The sequence below is a fragment of the Carettochelys insculpta genome, chromosome 3, assembly GCF_033958435.1.
Source record: "Carettochelys insculpta isolate YL-2023 chromosome 3, ASM3395843v1, whole genome shotgun sequence".
NCBI lineage: Eukaryota > Metazoa > Chordata > Testudines > Carettochelyidae > Carettochelys > Carettochelys insculpta.
Genome location: NC_134139.1, coordinates 126,849,812 through 126,866,078, shown reverse-complemented (window position 1 = coordinate 126,866,078; position 16,267 = coordinate 126,849,812). Strand labels below are relative to the sequence as shown.

Sequence of the window (16,267 nt, the reverse complement as noted above, 5' to 3'; positions counted from 1 at the left end):
TTTTGCTCATAAGGCATTCAATGCCCAAAGCTGTTTGGATGTCTAGCAACATTTTTTTACTAATAACAAAAATGGCAAATTATACCTCAGTGGACCCAAATGAAAAGATAACAAAGAATCGAACACAAGTAAAAGAAACAGAACCAGTTCTTCTCTCCCCAAAAAAGCATAATAAAAAACGAAAAAAATCAACTGAATGTGTCTTGAATTTCACCTGGCAGGTTGCCAGAGATGTTCTGTACTCTTATAAATCTTGAAGACTCAGCAACATATATGCATTAATTCACCAGCCTGTCCTTTCATCCATTATTAACCATCAAATCACTGCTTCAGAATACATATTAAAGCCTTAGCAGTGATAAGATTTCTGTAATATTTTGTTGGACTCACCTGGAACAGCATCCAGCTGTTGATTCAGCTGCACATACAATAGAACTGTGCCAATTTTTATTGTGAAAGGATGCCCCAATTCAGCTTTTATCTATTCAGTGGTTATCTAACAACCAGAGCTGTTACTTGTTAGAGTAAAAGAAATATTTTTACCTTAGTATTCTGTAACTGAGCTAGGCTTGTGCAAGCGTTTGCTAGAAGAAAGTCTCCACTCAGGACAGCTATTTTATTTCCAAACTGCATGTCTTTCAGTAGGCCATCACAAGACTTCAGCTCACCAATGTTTACTATCCCACGATGCACCAGGAAGGCAGTGTGAATCAGCTCTGTAATCTCTGCCAGACTTCTCTGACTTAACACAAAGATAAGAGATTAATTTTTGAAGCCCCAAACACAATGCAGATTTTTAATAACAAGCCATCCTATAGTTTTTCATATACACAAGAATGTTTTGTAACTGTTGCTTCACAATAAATCTTTAAAAACTGCAGTTCATGAGAAGTAATTAGAGATACTATGTTACTACCTCAGCAAGTATAGCATGATGCGGTGAAATCCTCCTGTCTGGAAAAAGCCTTCCTCAGTTTTATTTTTTGAACTTTCTCAAAGAATTCAAATAAGTAAGTAGTTAACATTTTTCTTAATTTTTTAAAGAAAAGGTTTTTACAATGTCCAAAAAAAGAAATGGTTAAGGAAACCAACCACAGAAGGGGGAGGGACCAATAAATCAGAATTAGATTAATAACCAGCTGAGCATCAGGAAAGTACTGCAATAAATGAGTGCTCCTTTGGTTGGGGGAGGATTAACAATCGGCTACCTGCCTTACATTTCAATAATGGGGCTAGATTTTCAAATGGACAAGCAGTGGATAAATGACATCTGAAGATGAAACTAAGTTGACCTGTTTAATAGAAGTTGGGGAGATTATCCACATTTCTCTGGACTTTTGTACAAAGGCAGATTAAACTTTACTTGGATAATTTTACAACTGAGTTTATCATTCTGATGTATTCTAATGTGCTCAAGAGAGAAGGCTCCAACCCCTGCTCTGAAAAAACTAGTATTTTCTATCTATATATGGCTCTCCTTTCTCTGACACTTTTCAGCTGTGGAGAAGGAGAACCGATGTAACAACCGTAAAGCCAAAATAATGTTCAGGAATGTTCAGCGGAACCTGATTACATAACCAAGTCAACCCAGAGAAATGAGAGAATGACTCTTCTTTGCCAATTCTTAGCAAGTAAGCAATCTGCAAACACCGGTGGCACCACCTCTCTTTCAGAGGGCTTACCTGACCTTCTAGGTTGCTGTAGGAAATAAAAAGAGGAGAAGAGCATTTTTTCTAACTGGTTATACATGGCAATTAATCTGATTTCAAGGAGACCAGACACCCCAGCCCAGACGTGGACAATAAGTGGCCTGCAGACTGGATGTGGTTCACAGGCTGCTTATTGCTCACCTATGCTAGAATCACATGTCAATCAGACACAACAACTGAATGCAAGAAAGAGAAAAAGAAGAGCAAAACTAATCACAAGTAGCAAAGCAATAAACCACCTTGTTAATTTCACAGTTTACAGTTCATTAAATTGGTGCATTTAAGCCTAATCTTGCAATTTAGGAAGCATGACAACTTTGCTTACTTAAGTAATTTCACTGACATCAATGAAAATAACTCACGTGAGTAAAGTTACATTTGTACTCAAGTTTTGCAGAATCAAGGACTTAGACAGCAAACATAAAATTAAACTGTAACCCTTAACAGAGCCCTGTTACGTCCTCCACACTTATTCCCAAGGAAAAGGGTTCAGGACGGATTTGTTCAGTACATAAATTAGCCCACCCACCCTTACTAATGTGTGTTTAAGTTAGATTTCTGCTGCAGCATAATGGCAGGAGAGGTAGGAGAGTATCTGTGGGGATGTGAACTGAGGTTTCCATTATATTAGTTATAGCAGAACAAAAACTATTTAAAAAAAGAGTTTTAAAAGCCAACCTTATTTATTATTCACTATTCTGGGTCATGCATGGACGTGTTACTGAGAGACGGGGCAAATCATTCATCATATAGGCAACAAAATTCAACACTGATATGGTTTCTCAAAGAGGCAGGGGAGCAAAGATACAAAAAACATGCACAAAAGATACTGCACATAGCCTTGCCTTGGGTACAGTGAAGAGTTAACAAAATTTCAAGCACTAACCAAAAAAAAAGACTAACAAGACATCCCGATGCTCCTGCTGTCATTGTCAGGGCAGCCCTTGGAGGAAATGTCCACATCAATTCAATTTATCAGATGGACAGCTGATCAACATTAAACAGAGTTGCTCTGGGCAGATTGAGCTGAGCTACCTGTTAGGAATACTAATGAGAGCCCTCTGCTCTCTACAACTGAGTTCTGCCATTTCCGACTGCTGAAGATCCCAGGACATATGGGGATCCCTAGTGACGAGCACATAAAGCTGCAGAGAACTGAAGTGACGGCTCATTTCCCCAGCTGAAGGCAGACGTTCATATTCTGAGGAGATCAGACCCGCCTCTTTGACCTCCAGCTATTCAAACAAAACAGTGACTGTACTATTTCTTCATTTAATAAGCTTTTGAACAAAGGAAACCAAAATCTCCTCTTTGACTTCAACACAGCGTCCTACGAAACAGTTGCATAAATACATGTCTTGCACTTTCCAAATGCTATCTGCATTATTGTCCTCCAATTTCTGTATTCAGTTTGCTCTCCAAATAGTAGTTGTGTTCTTACTGAGTACCATCATACACATAAGCTGGAGAAATTATCAGAAGTGCCTTGTATAGAAAGTCTATAATTTTTCTAATCTATGTACAGGTTGAACCTCTCTAACCAGGAACTCTCTCATCCAGGAACATCCATAATCCAGCAGCATTAGCCTTGTAAACCCAAGGTTGTGAGTTCAATGTTTGGCGGGGGGGCGCTTTCAAGGGCCTGAGGCAGGTTAGATTTAAAATATATATTGTATATATATCTATACACACACACCCCTCTCAAGGGTGGTGATGGGTCCTGCTGTGAGAGCAGGGGACTGGACTCCATGACCTCTTAAGGTCCCTTCCAGCTCCATGAGACATGTATGTATATGATTGCAGTTAGCCAGATGACCCCTGATCATGGGTGTGCTCAAATTTCCTCTGGTCCCCTAAAGTTTGTTTACAGCCACCAGTCCTGGCACTTCAGTGTTCTGTGCTTCTTTTTAGCTGTAATTTACCCCTCAATGTCTTCTAAGAGCCAGGTAAGCAGTGGAAGGGTTGATAATGTGCTTGACAATACTGACCTCCTGTTCTCCAACAAATTCTCGCATCCAGCACCAGTCAGATGAGGATGCTCGATGAGAGAGGCTCAACCTGTCCTATTTTCCACCAATTTCTCTCTCTTTGGAGAGTTACAACTTGCTCCTGAATTTCTTGGTTTTCAAACTTGTTGCAGAAGGCATCAGCCTAAGAGATTCTTATTGTGGTAGTACCCAGAGGGATACAGAGGGATATTGCACTAGCCACTGTACAAACAGTACAAAAATGACTCCTGTCCCCAAAGAGCTTGTTTATTTTTATGTTTACATTTACTTTTATTGGAAAGGCCCTTACAAACGCTGAGAGTCCTGTTCATTACATTTACAACAATACCCATTCTACAGCATTATTTAATGAAGAACAATTCATTTCAGTCATCCATGATAATTCATATTAAAGCAGTACCAACTACAGCAGTCCCCCGAGGTACGTGAGGGTTGTGTTTCATACAACCCTCATGCATCTTGAATTTTCGCCTAAGTTGGGGAGGGCTTGGGGGATGGGTTGGAGCTGCAGGGGAGGTGGGGGGGGGGCGCAGTTGAGCCCATGTGTGCAGGGGTTGGACCCGGGAAGCAGGGGGTTGGGGTGGGGGTTGAGCCTGGCCAGGGGGCTGGAGCTGAGACTGCAGGGGTGGTGGGTAGGGGGGTTGGAGCTGAAGCCCCGGGCCCAGGTTGAATCTGCAGCCTCATGTGCCAGAGGGTGTGAGCTGGGACAGTGGAGGGATGGGGGGGTTCAACAGGGTGAACTAGGGCAGGGGGTGGTAGCTGGGGGAGGTAGAACCTCATGTGCCTGCAGCACCTGACAGCTGGAGCCCAGTGCATGCCGGGGGGGGGTCAGCTGGGTATGGGGGGGCGTTGAGCCAGGTGGAGGGGAAATTGAACAGGGGTGAACGAGGGTGGGGGTGGGTTGAGCTGGCAGGGGAGGTTAGAGCCCCTGGACACACTGGTGGTGGTGGACAGCTGGAGCCCCACACATGGGGGGGTGAGCTAGGGCTGCAGGGGTAGGAGTTGAGCTGGGGGGGGAGTTGAACAGGGGGTGCACCAGGGCGGGGTGGTTGAGGGGAGAAGTGCAGCCCCATGCAATGCACCAGGAGGCTGGAAGCCAGAGCCCCATGTGCAGGGGTGTTGAACTGGGTGGGCGAGGGGTCGAATGGGGGTGTACTTGGGGTGCTTGAGTGGGGGGGGGGAGGTTTGGAGCCGCATGGGGGGGGGCAAGTTGGGGTCTGGGTGTGCGGGGGGCTGTGGCATGGGGGTTGGACCCAGGAGTGCAGCTGGGTCAGGGCAGGCAACTAAGCAGGTTAAAAGCCTGCCCCCTACCTTCCCAGTGCAGTGCCTAGGAAGGGGATCTTAGCCTGCCTAGCCTGCGGGCAGCTAGGCAAGCTGACAGCCCAGAAGCTTCACGTTGTGCAAAACTCACATTAAAGCTGCATAAAGGAGGGTTTACTGTATGAATTTGAAGTCAGATGCTCAAAAGCAGGGTCGCTTGCTCTGGGTTTGCATACCAATGGACTAAACCAAGTTAAGATGAATGGCTCATTCTCCAGTTAATGCAAACAAAAATAAATATGTTTAGGTGTGATCTGATGGTAATCTAGGTGTATGGTGGAAATTCTGAAGTTTCCATTATTACATGGACCAAATCTTAATAAAATGATCACTCAGGAATCACTGCTACTCCCATTCTTGATTGCATGAACGATTTTTCCTTCCTATTTATGACTGTGCAGTCCACCTCCCACTCATGGGACAGGGCAATGGCAGCTACTATGATTGCTTATGTAGAAAGGCAGGGCCCTCCCTAATTCGCACACATGAAAAATATGGACCAGACCGTGAAATCTGGTCTTTTAGTCCTTTCCCCTTTCCACTCTTCCCTGCTCCCCACATGCTGCACCAAGAGGTTCCTTTCTGTCCTCCTGTACTCTGCCAGAATCAGATGCTCACCTGATCTGGGGCAGAACACATGGGAAGCAGCAAGACTATCCACTCAGACTGATTCAGCAACTACCGTATCTTTTTCAGGGAGGAGAAAGGAGGAAAATGGGAGTGCAGGAAGAAGAGAAGGAGAGGTAGGAGGAAAGCAGATGAAATGCCTGCCATCCGGGGTGGGTGAAAAAGAAAACACTATAAAAGGAAAGCAGATTTTTCAAATTTAAATTGGATTTTTTTTAAATGGATTTTTTTTAAAATAAAGCTATTTATAATCAAAATTGAAACTGACAACTTACTTTAAGGCCCAATTTAGTATACTTAAATCATTTGAATTAAATGTAAAAATAATACTAAGCGGTACATATTTGCTGTCATATTTTAAAGAAATTGAAACCACTGAATCAGTGGAAGTCACTGGCTAAGCACCTGTAAACAGAGCTATGATAGCACAAGCGGCTTCACCATGCCTGGGGCCACTCCCCCTTCTTCTCCATTTCCTAGGCTCCTAGGGTAAGCAAAGTCTTCACAGTTCCAGCTGGGGAGCAGGGAGGAGCATGTGGTGATCGCGATAGCCACACACACAGCCCAGAGAAGGAAAGCATAAGATACCCTCCCATGCCTCTCCCCAACCCTTCGCCTCCCTGGAATCCTGAGGGAAGGGAAACTATCCCTTTGACAGCTAAGGGTGGGGACAGGTTGGTCCCCAGTGCTACAGCTTTGAAAGCCAGCATGCCCCAATCTGTGCCTTACCATGACTAGAAGCAAAATGAGTCAAATAGGTCCCTTAACGCTGCGTAGTATCTGCTGCACAGAAGATGCTTAAAAGCCAGACTTTGTCCTTGTACATAACACATCCTTACTGTTTGCCACTGAGGTTCTTTCATAAAATTCCTGTGTGTGTTGTAAAACTACTTATCTACGTAAATGTCTCTCCCTAATGTCTTCCCTTCACTTATGGTTGGATACCGTGTGCTTGACAGTGGGCTTTTTGACACCACACCGTGTCCCCTTCAGCTGTTAGACTTGACACAGATGTTAAGGAGAAAACAAATGCAGAAAGATATGGTCCTAGAGCACATGTATGCTGCCCGCATGGACAGTTAAATGCATGGAGGAGAAAAATGTTGGAGGAGAGGAGGGTGGACTGGGAAGATAGATGGGAGGATCATGAGGAGAGGCAGGTCTCAGAGAGCATGAAGTCCAGACCCAGGAAGAGATGTTGAAGGTTAAGATGCAGCAAACAGACCTCCTGTGGTGTTTGGGTTCCAGTGTTAGTCACATCTGTTAAGGAGGCTGGTTGTCAGAAAAGCTGAACACACACTGCCCCTTCTGACTTCACTAGGAGCTGTAGGTGCTCACTGCTGAAAAATCAGGCTCATTAAACGTCTAAACATAGATTTTGGTGACTAGTTTAAGGTGTTCATTTAAAAATTTTGATCCATGTTCCTGCTATTAATAGTATTTTAGACTATTAACATTTTAAAAACATGTACTTATTCATCATATCAGTTGTTTATTTTTTATACTCCGTTCAGTTTTGACAGTGAAACAAAACTAGTCAACTTCACTTGTTCTGATAACAGGGCTCCAGAGTTTGAGCTGCAAACATTGCAGATGAAATATTTAAACTGAACTGAACTGTTTTCATGTTTTTTTTGCTTTCACGTAATAAGAACACTTACATTTCTAGCTATATTGGGTTTTGGAAAACCATTTTATAACAGACCCAAATTTTTTAGTTTAAATTCCATGATAGTGTCTCCATGTTTTGCTGGTTTATGTCTCATAATAGTAAATTATTGCACAAAGCCATTTTAGCTGTTTACACTCAGGCTGAATGTTTAAAATATGCAAAAATGTGTGTGTATAGATTAAAAATAAAAGAAAGGCCAATCAAGATAACACAAAGGCACATTGTTTTATATATATAATAATGAAAAATTCACATAACAGATTCACTATTCAAACCGATTTTGTCTTTACAGATTTTAATTTTGCATTAGTCTTCTGATCTTTTTGTTATTTTGTCAAATTGCAACGTGAGCTTCAAAGTATGCATTAATATCAGCATGACATGATCTTTGTAATAGATGTACATTGATTTCAGAGTAATATGGTACTAAAAAGTCAGTCTTATTCAGATGAATGGCAAGAGTTAATACAAAAAAGTCTGAAAAATGTCTGAACAACCACCATTTTAGTTTTCGAAGTCCTCTATTTCTGTTGCTTATCTGCCTGCATATATAGCAATAGGACTTATCCCTGAACATGTGGGTTGGTTTTTCTATGAGAACTGCACATTTTCCCTGCTTGGCTTGACAGACGCACACTGCTGCTCTCAGGCCACAATTAGAGCAGTTTATCTATTTGCCACTTGTCTATCAAAGACAATTCCACAGTTAATGGAAATGTGACCCAAGCATCACTATACAACAAGCAGTACAGTGAACTGAACAGATACAAAAACTAGTTCTTCACTTATGTACACCCAATTACCAAGAAGAAACAGGGAAGTGAAAGTTTTACGTTTACTCTACAAAACATTTTTGTTGTTAGAGGCTGCAGTTTCCACTGCTGATAGAACTAATGGGTTTTTTTTTCAGGTTTTTCCTGGGACGCTCTTTCTAGCAGATGATCATGACTTTAGTATCTATTATGCAAGACAACTGTAACTGTAACGACTTTTAAAGTTGCAACTTGTAAAAATTACCTGACACCTACCATACTCAGGACTAAGCTGCTCAGCCAGGGTGAAAAATACCCATGACTGTCATTCCCCACCTCAAAATGCAATCAGTTTAAAGAAATAAATCAGCTCACTATAGATTGTGTGCTATAATTACAACTCTGTCAATTGATTTATTATTTCTCATAATTAAAAAACATACTATATATACGGCAATCATATCACCGTGTCCCAAACACGGGACAGGGAGATATGGAGGAAGGGGTGGCTCCTCCAAGCCCTAGGGAGCCGGGAAGGAAGCAGCAGTGGCTGGTGATCCCCCAGAGCCCTGGGGAAGTGGCAGGTGCCCATGGAAGGCTCAGGGAAGTGGGGCCAGGGGGACAGCCCAAATACAGGAAATTAGCCCTTTTTAAAAAATAAGTTGAGATGACATTTTGGCATCCCAAATACGGGACCATCCTGCCCAATACAGGACGGACAGTCACCCTAACTACGTATCTTGCCTTTCTAATATTTCTTTCACTTCCAACCTTCACTCCACTGTTTTTCCCCCAGCCCCACCCGGCCTCCTCCTAGAAGAATCAGAGTCTTTTACACAATCTTTTTTCTCTTTTTTTTTCCTCTCTCTCTTGCACCCACCTTACATTTCTTACTTTCTAGCTAGTTACATTCAATGCGGTCTCCCTTTTCCTTAGGTGACATACACAGGATGCACTCCAGAATAATAAGTGGCTGTGTCATCATGCCCTCCAACCTGGAGCACCCTTCATATGCGTTGCTGTTGTAGTCTTCAGTGTGGACAATTCACAAACAGCCTCCAGCACACAAGTCACTCACAGCTATATCTGCGCGTGGGCTGCAGCCTACTAGCCACACTGTGGCTCTCACTAACCTTGGTTGTACTGCAGGGTGCCCCAACTCACTCTTGGTCTTATATTCCCTGCTTCTCCCAGAAATGTACATTCTCTACTGCCCAGCCATCTCCAGGACAATATACATTTATATAAAAGTCCAGAAATAGCATACACTTCCAAACAGAGTTTCAAAAACACATCAACCTCGAACACTAGATTAGACCATACTTGTTTATTAACTACAAAGATAGATTTTTAAAGGGGTACAAGTAATAAAAGAAAGGTCAGAAATGGTTAGTAGGTAAAACTTAATCAGTGCCAAACAAACTATTAAATTTAAAGCAAAGTTTTCACATCATATGCTTTCACAAATCTTACTGAGCAAACTTCCTAGGTCAGAATCCCTTCTCCAGTTCAACAGCTACTTTCTTTGTCCATTTTGATTGCACGGAACTGATAATTAACAGAAGGGTGGCTGGAAGTGTTTATCCCTCCTTTTCATAGTGTTAGGCCACCCGTTGGAAAAGATTTCCAGGCAGAGTCTATAAGGAAGGACATTCCCTGCAGCTTTTATGCACCTGTTTCAGGTTTCTTTGTCTATCCTTTCTGCATGGTGATTCTGTTTACTGCTAAAACGAACGTTAAGCAAAGACCACATTCTTTTGTTTGTGGCAGGCCTGTTTGCCAACTTCACTTTAAAGGATGTGTTAAGAACACTATACAATTGAATCTTAACTTCACATACAATGTAGCAACAGGCATTTTATCAGGACAACAAAGTCCAGCAAATTATGAGTTTTCAAACAGCATGTAGCATGTGGACACAGGGGTACATTCTGTCACACTCTTCAACTGAAATTTCTACTTTCCTCCTCAACATGCTGAATCAATTTCTCTCCCCTCAACCAACCCTTTCTCACACAAAGGATCTGAAAAATCTCCAGTGGCCTAACAGATAGGGGATTAAGTAAGCCTACTACCCAAAGACTAATTTAAGTGACTGACAGATACTGTCCAAGGACCATGGCCAAGAGATTCCTTCCAGGACTCTGTACCTGGGCTCTGTTGTGTGGGTTTTATCTTTATTAGCCTCCAAAAGGCAAGAATCTGATAAATTCTAGCTCCTCTACCCCCTACCCGATGGAAAGAAAAGGTGCATTCTAACACTCTGCTTCTCCTCCCTTTTCTAAAAATCTCTTGGTTGCTGCAGGGACTTGGGGGTGAAGTGAGGGGTGGAATGCTACACTACTTCCCTATTTTTGTATTTGGTTCTACCAAGTGAACAGCTTTAGCTTCTATCACTGCTGTTCCTCACAGTTCTGCCAAACAGGAACACAAAACCGATCTGTCAGTATCACAGCTGCCCATAATATAATAAGGAATATCGGCCTGATTCTTGCTAACTTCATTCTGGAGTAGGCACGTAAAATCCCATTTAATTGGTTAAATGGTATGCCAACCTACCATTTAACCGGTTACCACTGGGGAACAGGGTTGCTCCAGCGGGCTAGTGTGCCCCTGCCCACCGGAGTAGCCCCAGCTCTCAGAGCATTACATGCAGGGGCGATCCAGCCCAGCTGGAGCAGCCCCACTTCCAGGCAACCCTCAGTGATCTGTGGGCAGGATAATTCCAACCAGGCCAGAGTAGCCCCCATCCGGGGCAGCCCTGAATGCACTGCAGGTGGGGATGCTCCACCCCAGGTGGAGCAGTCTCTCTCCATGACAGGAGGGCCACTCCAGCCTGGCTGAGCTGCAGTGACCTCCCCCGCACCTGCTCCCTCAGGCTGTTGCAAACAAGGGCTGCTCCAGCTTTGCCAGAGCGCTTTTCACCTGCAGCAACCCTGTGGGGCTGCAGTGACCACTGCCCGTGCCAGACAGGGGGCTGTTCCAGCCTCTACCAGTTAACTGTAACCAATAAGCCGTTTAGGATGAGGCTTCAAGTGAACCAGTTAACCATTAACATACCTACTGTGACGCATCTTGGGAAAACTATGAGCAGCAACAGCAGTGCCCTGAAACTGACTGTTTGCATCAATTTACAGTCTGGTCACTTTTGCAAGGTTGTCATCATAGCCTTAAGCAGTGTTTCCTGCTAGAAGAGTACTTGGAAAGCCACCCAGATGAGATTCAAATGCCACCCAGCTGATTTGCAGAGCATCCACAGTGCCCACAGCCAGCAACATGTGTATCTACTGGTGGTACACATCACACATGCCTCAGTGCACACAGTAAAATTTATTCTGCACATGGATGCAAAATATTAGAGGGCACATTGACCATAAAGACAAGAAACATTTTCAGAATGAAAGCTTAGCTACTACAGCAGTTAAAGTTGATACCCATACTTGCAAGAGGAAAGCTTCCTTCTTGCCGCAAACAACCTTGTTATTAGTGAATCCATTTCTTCCAGAGAAGAATTTAATTCTAAGAATCATCAAATCCAGAAAGGAATTTTTTGCATTACAATTATTTTCTATCATTTATGTGATGGTAGCAATCTAAAGTCCTAATCAGGATTGGCATCCCATTATCCGAGCACAAGTATATCAACTTTTATTCTGCTTTGCTATATACAGACAATTGTCATCACAGAACATTTCACTATAAGCAGGTGCTGCACGATGAAGTAAAACTGTTTAAGACTCATGCCTGTCTTATGATATTTAGGCCTCTGTTGGCAAAGCAATGTACATTATTATGCTGAAGTGGGAAATACACAACCATGGGAAAACAGAGAGACCATCCATCAAAATATTTTGTGCAAGCATATGTGTGTGCACATGCACAGGTGCATATTTTACCCAACTATATATATATATATTTTTTTTTTTTTCTTTAATTACAGTTTACCATATAACCATTAGTGGGTTCCAGCCATGCAAGTCACATTTATTAAAGGCAGCATGTCAAATAGGAGTTGACAATTACAGGCTCTATCAATACACATTATGCCAGATGGTAATGAGCCATACACAAAGGGCCAGCCATCCAAAATAATCACACCATTTTCCACATAAATGTTGAAGAGGTTATGGTTTATTACACAGTGCTCATTAGATATACAGTGGCAGCATTAGCAATTTTTCCTTCATTTGTGTCTCATTTAAGGCTCTGTCCCCACAAGCACATTCAAATTAGTACACAAGGTTAAAACCATTATGGACAGGAGAAAAAATTAAGTTGCATTTTATGTTATAGTAATGATGGATCAAAGGTCCCTAGAATCTATTATTTGCTCAACTATTATCTAACCGGGCACTAAAACAAAAAAAAAAAATTCTGCAAGTATAGCTTTGACATGAACAACGGTATACCATTTTAAATGAGCAAACACTCTATTATTTAATTAAAAAATAAACTACATTAAAAACAGAAAGTCTGTGACACACCATGATAAAAATAACAAAATTAAAAGATGACCTCCCTGACTCGGCTTTGAATGTCCTCATTTGTGCACAATTTATTTCTACAATGGTGCATAAAAGTTTGTAAAAAATTAAATATTTAAGGGAAGGTTAAAAACTCATTTACTGAAAAAACTGAAACGGCATTTCTCAGGTAAACCAATGTTAAGGTAGTTAAACTATGTTTACCCAGTTACACATGTGGTTTTCCATCCAGAAGATAATATTTGGGGATATCTGCTCTCTTGCTTTTAGACTTGTCTAAGAGCTACGTGGATGTGACCATAGTTATAGATTTCTCAGTGGCAATGTTGTGTCAAAACAAAAGAGGATGAACCTACCGGTTAAAACATGCAGTCAAACCCCCAAATTCAGAATGGCAGGCAGTGTTGACAAGTCCTATGTTGAAGTCTTTTAATGAGCCCACAAAATATAAAATATATCGCTAAGAAATTAAAGATTTTAGAACCCCTCAGGACAGGGATGGGGATTTTGTGCATTGCTTGTGCCAACATGACAAGTAGAACATAGCATGTACACTGCCTGGAAGTTGTAATCTGCTTTACACTAACTGCGTCATCAGTTTCAGTCCAATGCAGGTCATCAATTCATTTTCATCATTGGCCCCTTCCCCACTGGACAAACTGGCATTTGTGCAAACAGATACATCCAGTACTACACAGAACCAGATCCCTCAATTCTGTTACAACGTATACAGAATACTGGATGAAGTTAAAGGTGGAAGCAGAGAGCAAAAAACAGAAGATAATGGATCATGACAATTCTTTTGTTTTAAAACAGTTTTCTAAACAATTCACACAGTGAGTGGGATTCAATTCCTTATTGTTAGTGGCAGAAGGCCAACAAGAAGGAATGTTTTGGTCCAGGGGCCATATACTAATGAAATCTTTAACTTCAAGCAACATCATTCCGAAGGACACCTATCCTAAGAGCAGTAAAAGGGACAGCATAAGTAAGCAGTCATCCCAAGCTATTACCAACCTTCTTCCTTTTGACAGTCCAATGTCAAGCAGGTTTCAGAGAGGTAGCCATGTTAGTCTGTTTCAACAAAAAATAACAAGGAGTCCTGTGTCACCTTAAAGGCTAACAATTTTATTAGAGCATAAGACTTTTGTGAGGTGCAACTCACTGCCTCAGAGCTGGAAGTGAAAGAAAGGCAGGAAGAAATAAGAGTGACCGGAGGGTAACATCGGTGCTAATTTTAGCAGGGCAGCTGTGGCTCACCTCCAATGTTGATGAGAAGGTGAGAATGCCTGACAGGGAAATTACTTCTTGTAATGAGAGAGCTATTCCATGTCTCTGCTCAGGCCCATTATGACTGTGTCAAATTTGCATATGAATTCCAACTCAGCAGTTTCATGTAGCAGTCTGTTTTTGAAGGTTTTGTTTGCCTAAGAATGGCAACTCGCACGTCAGTAACTAGGTTATGTCTGCTCTACAGCATAAAGTTGATTTTAAGGCAGTTAGCTCAATTTTATAATGTCACTGTCCTCACTGCAAATATCATTAGGTCGATTTTCGAGACTGTTATGGTTGACATTCTTACATCTACCATGGAAGTCAGCGTAACACCAAGTTCAAATGTAAAAGGTTGAAATAAGCTAGTGTGGAAACAGCATTTCTTTAAACCATTTTATTGGCCTCCAGAGGTGTCCCACATGTATCCCAGAATGCCGCACAGTTGTCCATTCTAGCCGCTTTCATCTCCGGTGCTCTCCGGGTGCGCAGGAAGTATGTAAGAGGAAGCCCGGGAATTTGAGTTTATTTTTTTTCTGACCAATGTGGATAGCGCACCTCAGGAGCACACCTCAGCAGCCATCCACCATATCCATAGCCATCTAATGCAGGCATCTTACCATCGTGAGTACTCAGGGTTCTTCTGATTGGAGTTCTCAGGGTCTCAAGAGAGCTCCAGCATGAACCCATGGCGAAATCCTGGATCTCATTGCTGTTTGGGGAGAAAAGACAGTGGTGGGCAGACTGAGTTTGCAAGAGAAACGTGGACATTTATGAAAAGATTTTGTGCGGCATGATCATAAAAGGTTACTTCCGGGATGCTCAGCAATGCCGGGTGAAAGTGAAGGAGCAACAGCAGAGCTATCATACAGTTTGGGAAGCCAACGGACAATCTGGGTCATCTCTCTCCAGACGTGCCAGTATTAGAAACAGCTGGATGCCACTCATGGGAAGGACCCAACCATGGTCACTAATCTTAACTGGGACTCTTCAGGAGGCTGTACTGAGGAGTCTGGTGGGAGTCAAGAGGGAGAGCAGGAGGTGGAGGCCAATGAAGAAGAGCATGGCAACAGTCATCAGCAGTGGCCTGATGAAGCTGATCCTGGCAGCCCGGAGCTCTTCAAGCTCAAGCCCTCAACATCGACATCTGAACTGCCAGGGACCAGCTCTTCTGGTGAGTATTTTTTTAGAACACTACAAGCGGATTGCTGCTGGTTTTAGGTATAGGTTTGCTTAAGTGAAGCATCTGTTTTTTTAAACTGCTACAAGCGGTTTGTGGATCTGATGCAGTGGATCTATGACCCTCAGAACAGCTTGTTAATATTTCTGGGGGTGGGGCACTTATCCTTTTTGGAGATCTCCATGAAGATCTCAGCCGGGTACTCTTGTTTTTCACACAAGGTCTTTGGGGAGACCTGACTTATTGTAGCTTCCACAATAAGACACATTGCCACGACAGGCAACCAGTAAGTGATCTGGCGTCATGGCAACACACAGCATTTTTGCATATTTTCTATGGCACATTTTCATGGGGGGACATTTGTTTCAGAAAGGTCCAAACGGATCAAAAGGCACCCAAATCTGACTTTTAAACAGCCAAAGGCACATTCCACCACCATTCTGCACTTACCCTGTAGTTGAAGCATTCCTAACTGTGGTCCAGAGTGCTTGTGTATGGCTTCATGAGGCAAGGGAGCAGAGAGTAAGCAGGGTTGCCCAGTATAACTATGGGCATCTCCACGTGGCCAATCTTGATTTTCTGGTTTGGGAAAAAAGACCCATCCAGGAGCATTCTGTACAGACTTGAATTTCTAAAGATGCACACATCATGCACCTTTCCCGACCATCCCATGTAGATGTTGGTGAAATGACCTTTATGATCCACCGACGCCTGCAATACCATGAGAGCTATCCCTTTCTGTTAATGTATTCTGAGGCCAGGTGGTCCAGGGCCATGACGGGGATGTGTGTGCCCCATCACAGTTAGGAAACCCCATGGTAGCAAAACCATCCAATATGTGCTAGAAATTTCCCATGGTCATGATCTTCTGCATGAGACAGTGACAGATTACACTGGCTACCTGTATCACCATGGCCCCCCAGTGTAGATCTGACCACCCCAAATTGATTTGCCATTGACTAATAGCTGTCAGGTGTTGCAAACTTCCACAGAGCAATTGCCACTTGCTTGTGAACTGTCAAAGCAGGTCTCATTCTGGCATCACTGCACTTCAGGGCAACAGCAAATCACAAAGTTCCATGAAAGAGGCCTTGCCCATGAAGAAGTTTTACACCCACTGCTGGTTGTCTCAGGCAGTCAAAACGATGTGGTCCCAGCAATGTGTGCTGGTTTCATGTCTCCAGAAACAAAGCTCCACTGTAAGCAATGCAACCAAGGCATCCAGCATTTCTAAATTACTTG

General features: G+C 42.8%; 1 protein-coding gene across 3 annotated transcripts in view; it reads right to left on the bottom strand.

The window, feature by feature from the left end:
* The window catches only part of PDSS2 (decaprenyl diphosphate synthase subunit 2), a 214,170-nt gene that overhangs the window by 101,089 nt on the left and 96,814 nt on the right, over positions 1–16,267 (bottom strand). For all 3 annotated transcript variants that reach the window (XR_012645075.1, XM_074990785.1, XM_074990784.1), the window contains exon 3: positions 544–742. Coding sequence is in view for 2 of the 3 variants with exons in the window: in XM_074990785.1 (XP_074846886.1) it covers positions 544–742 (199 nt within the window). In the remaining variant the exon portion in view is untranslated. The remainder of the gene's footprint in view (positions 1–543; positions 743–16,267) is intronic.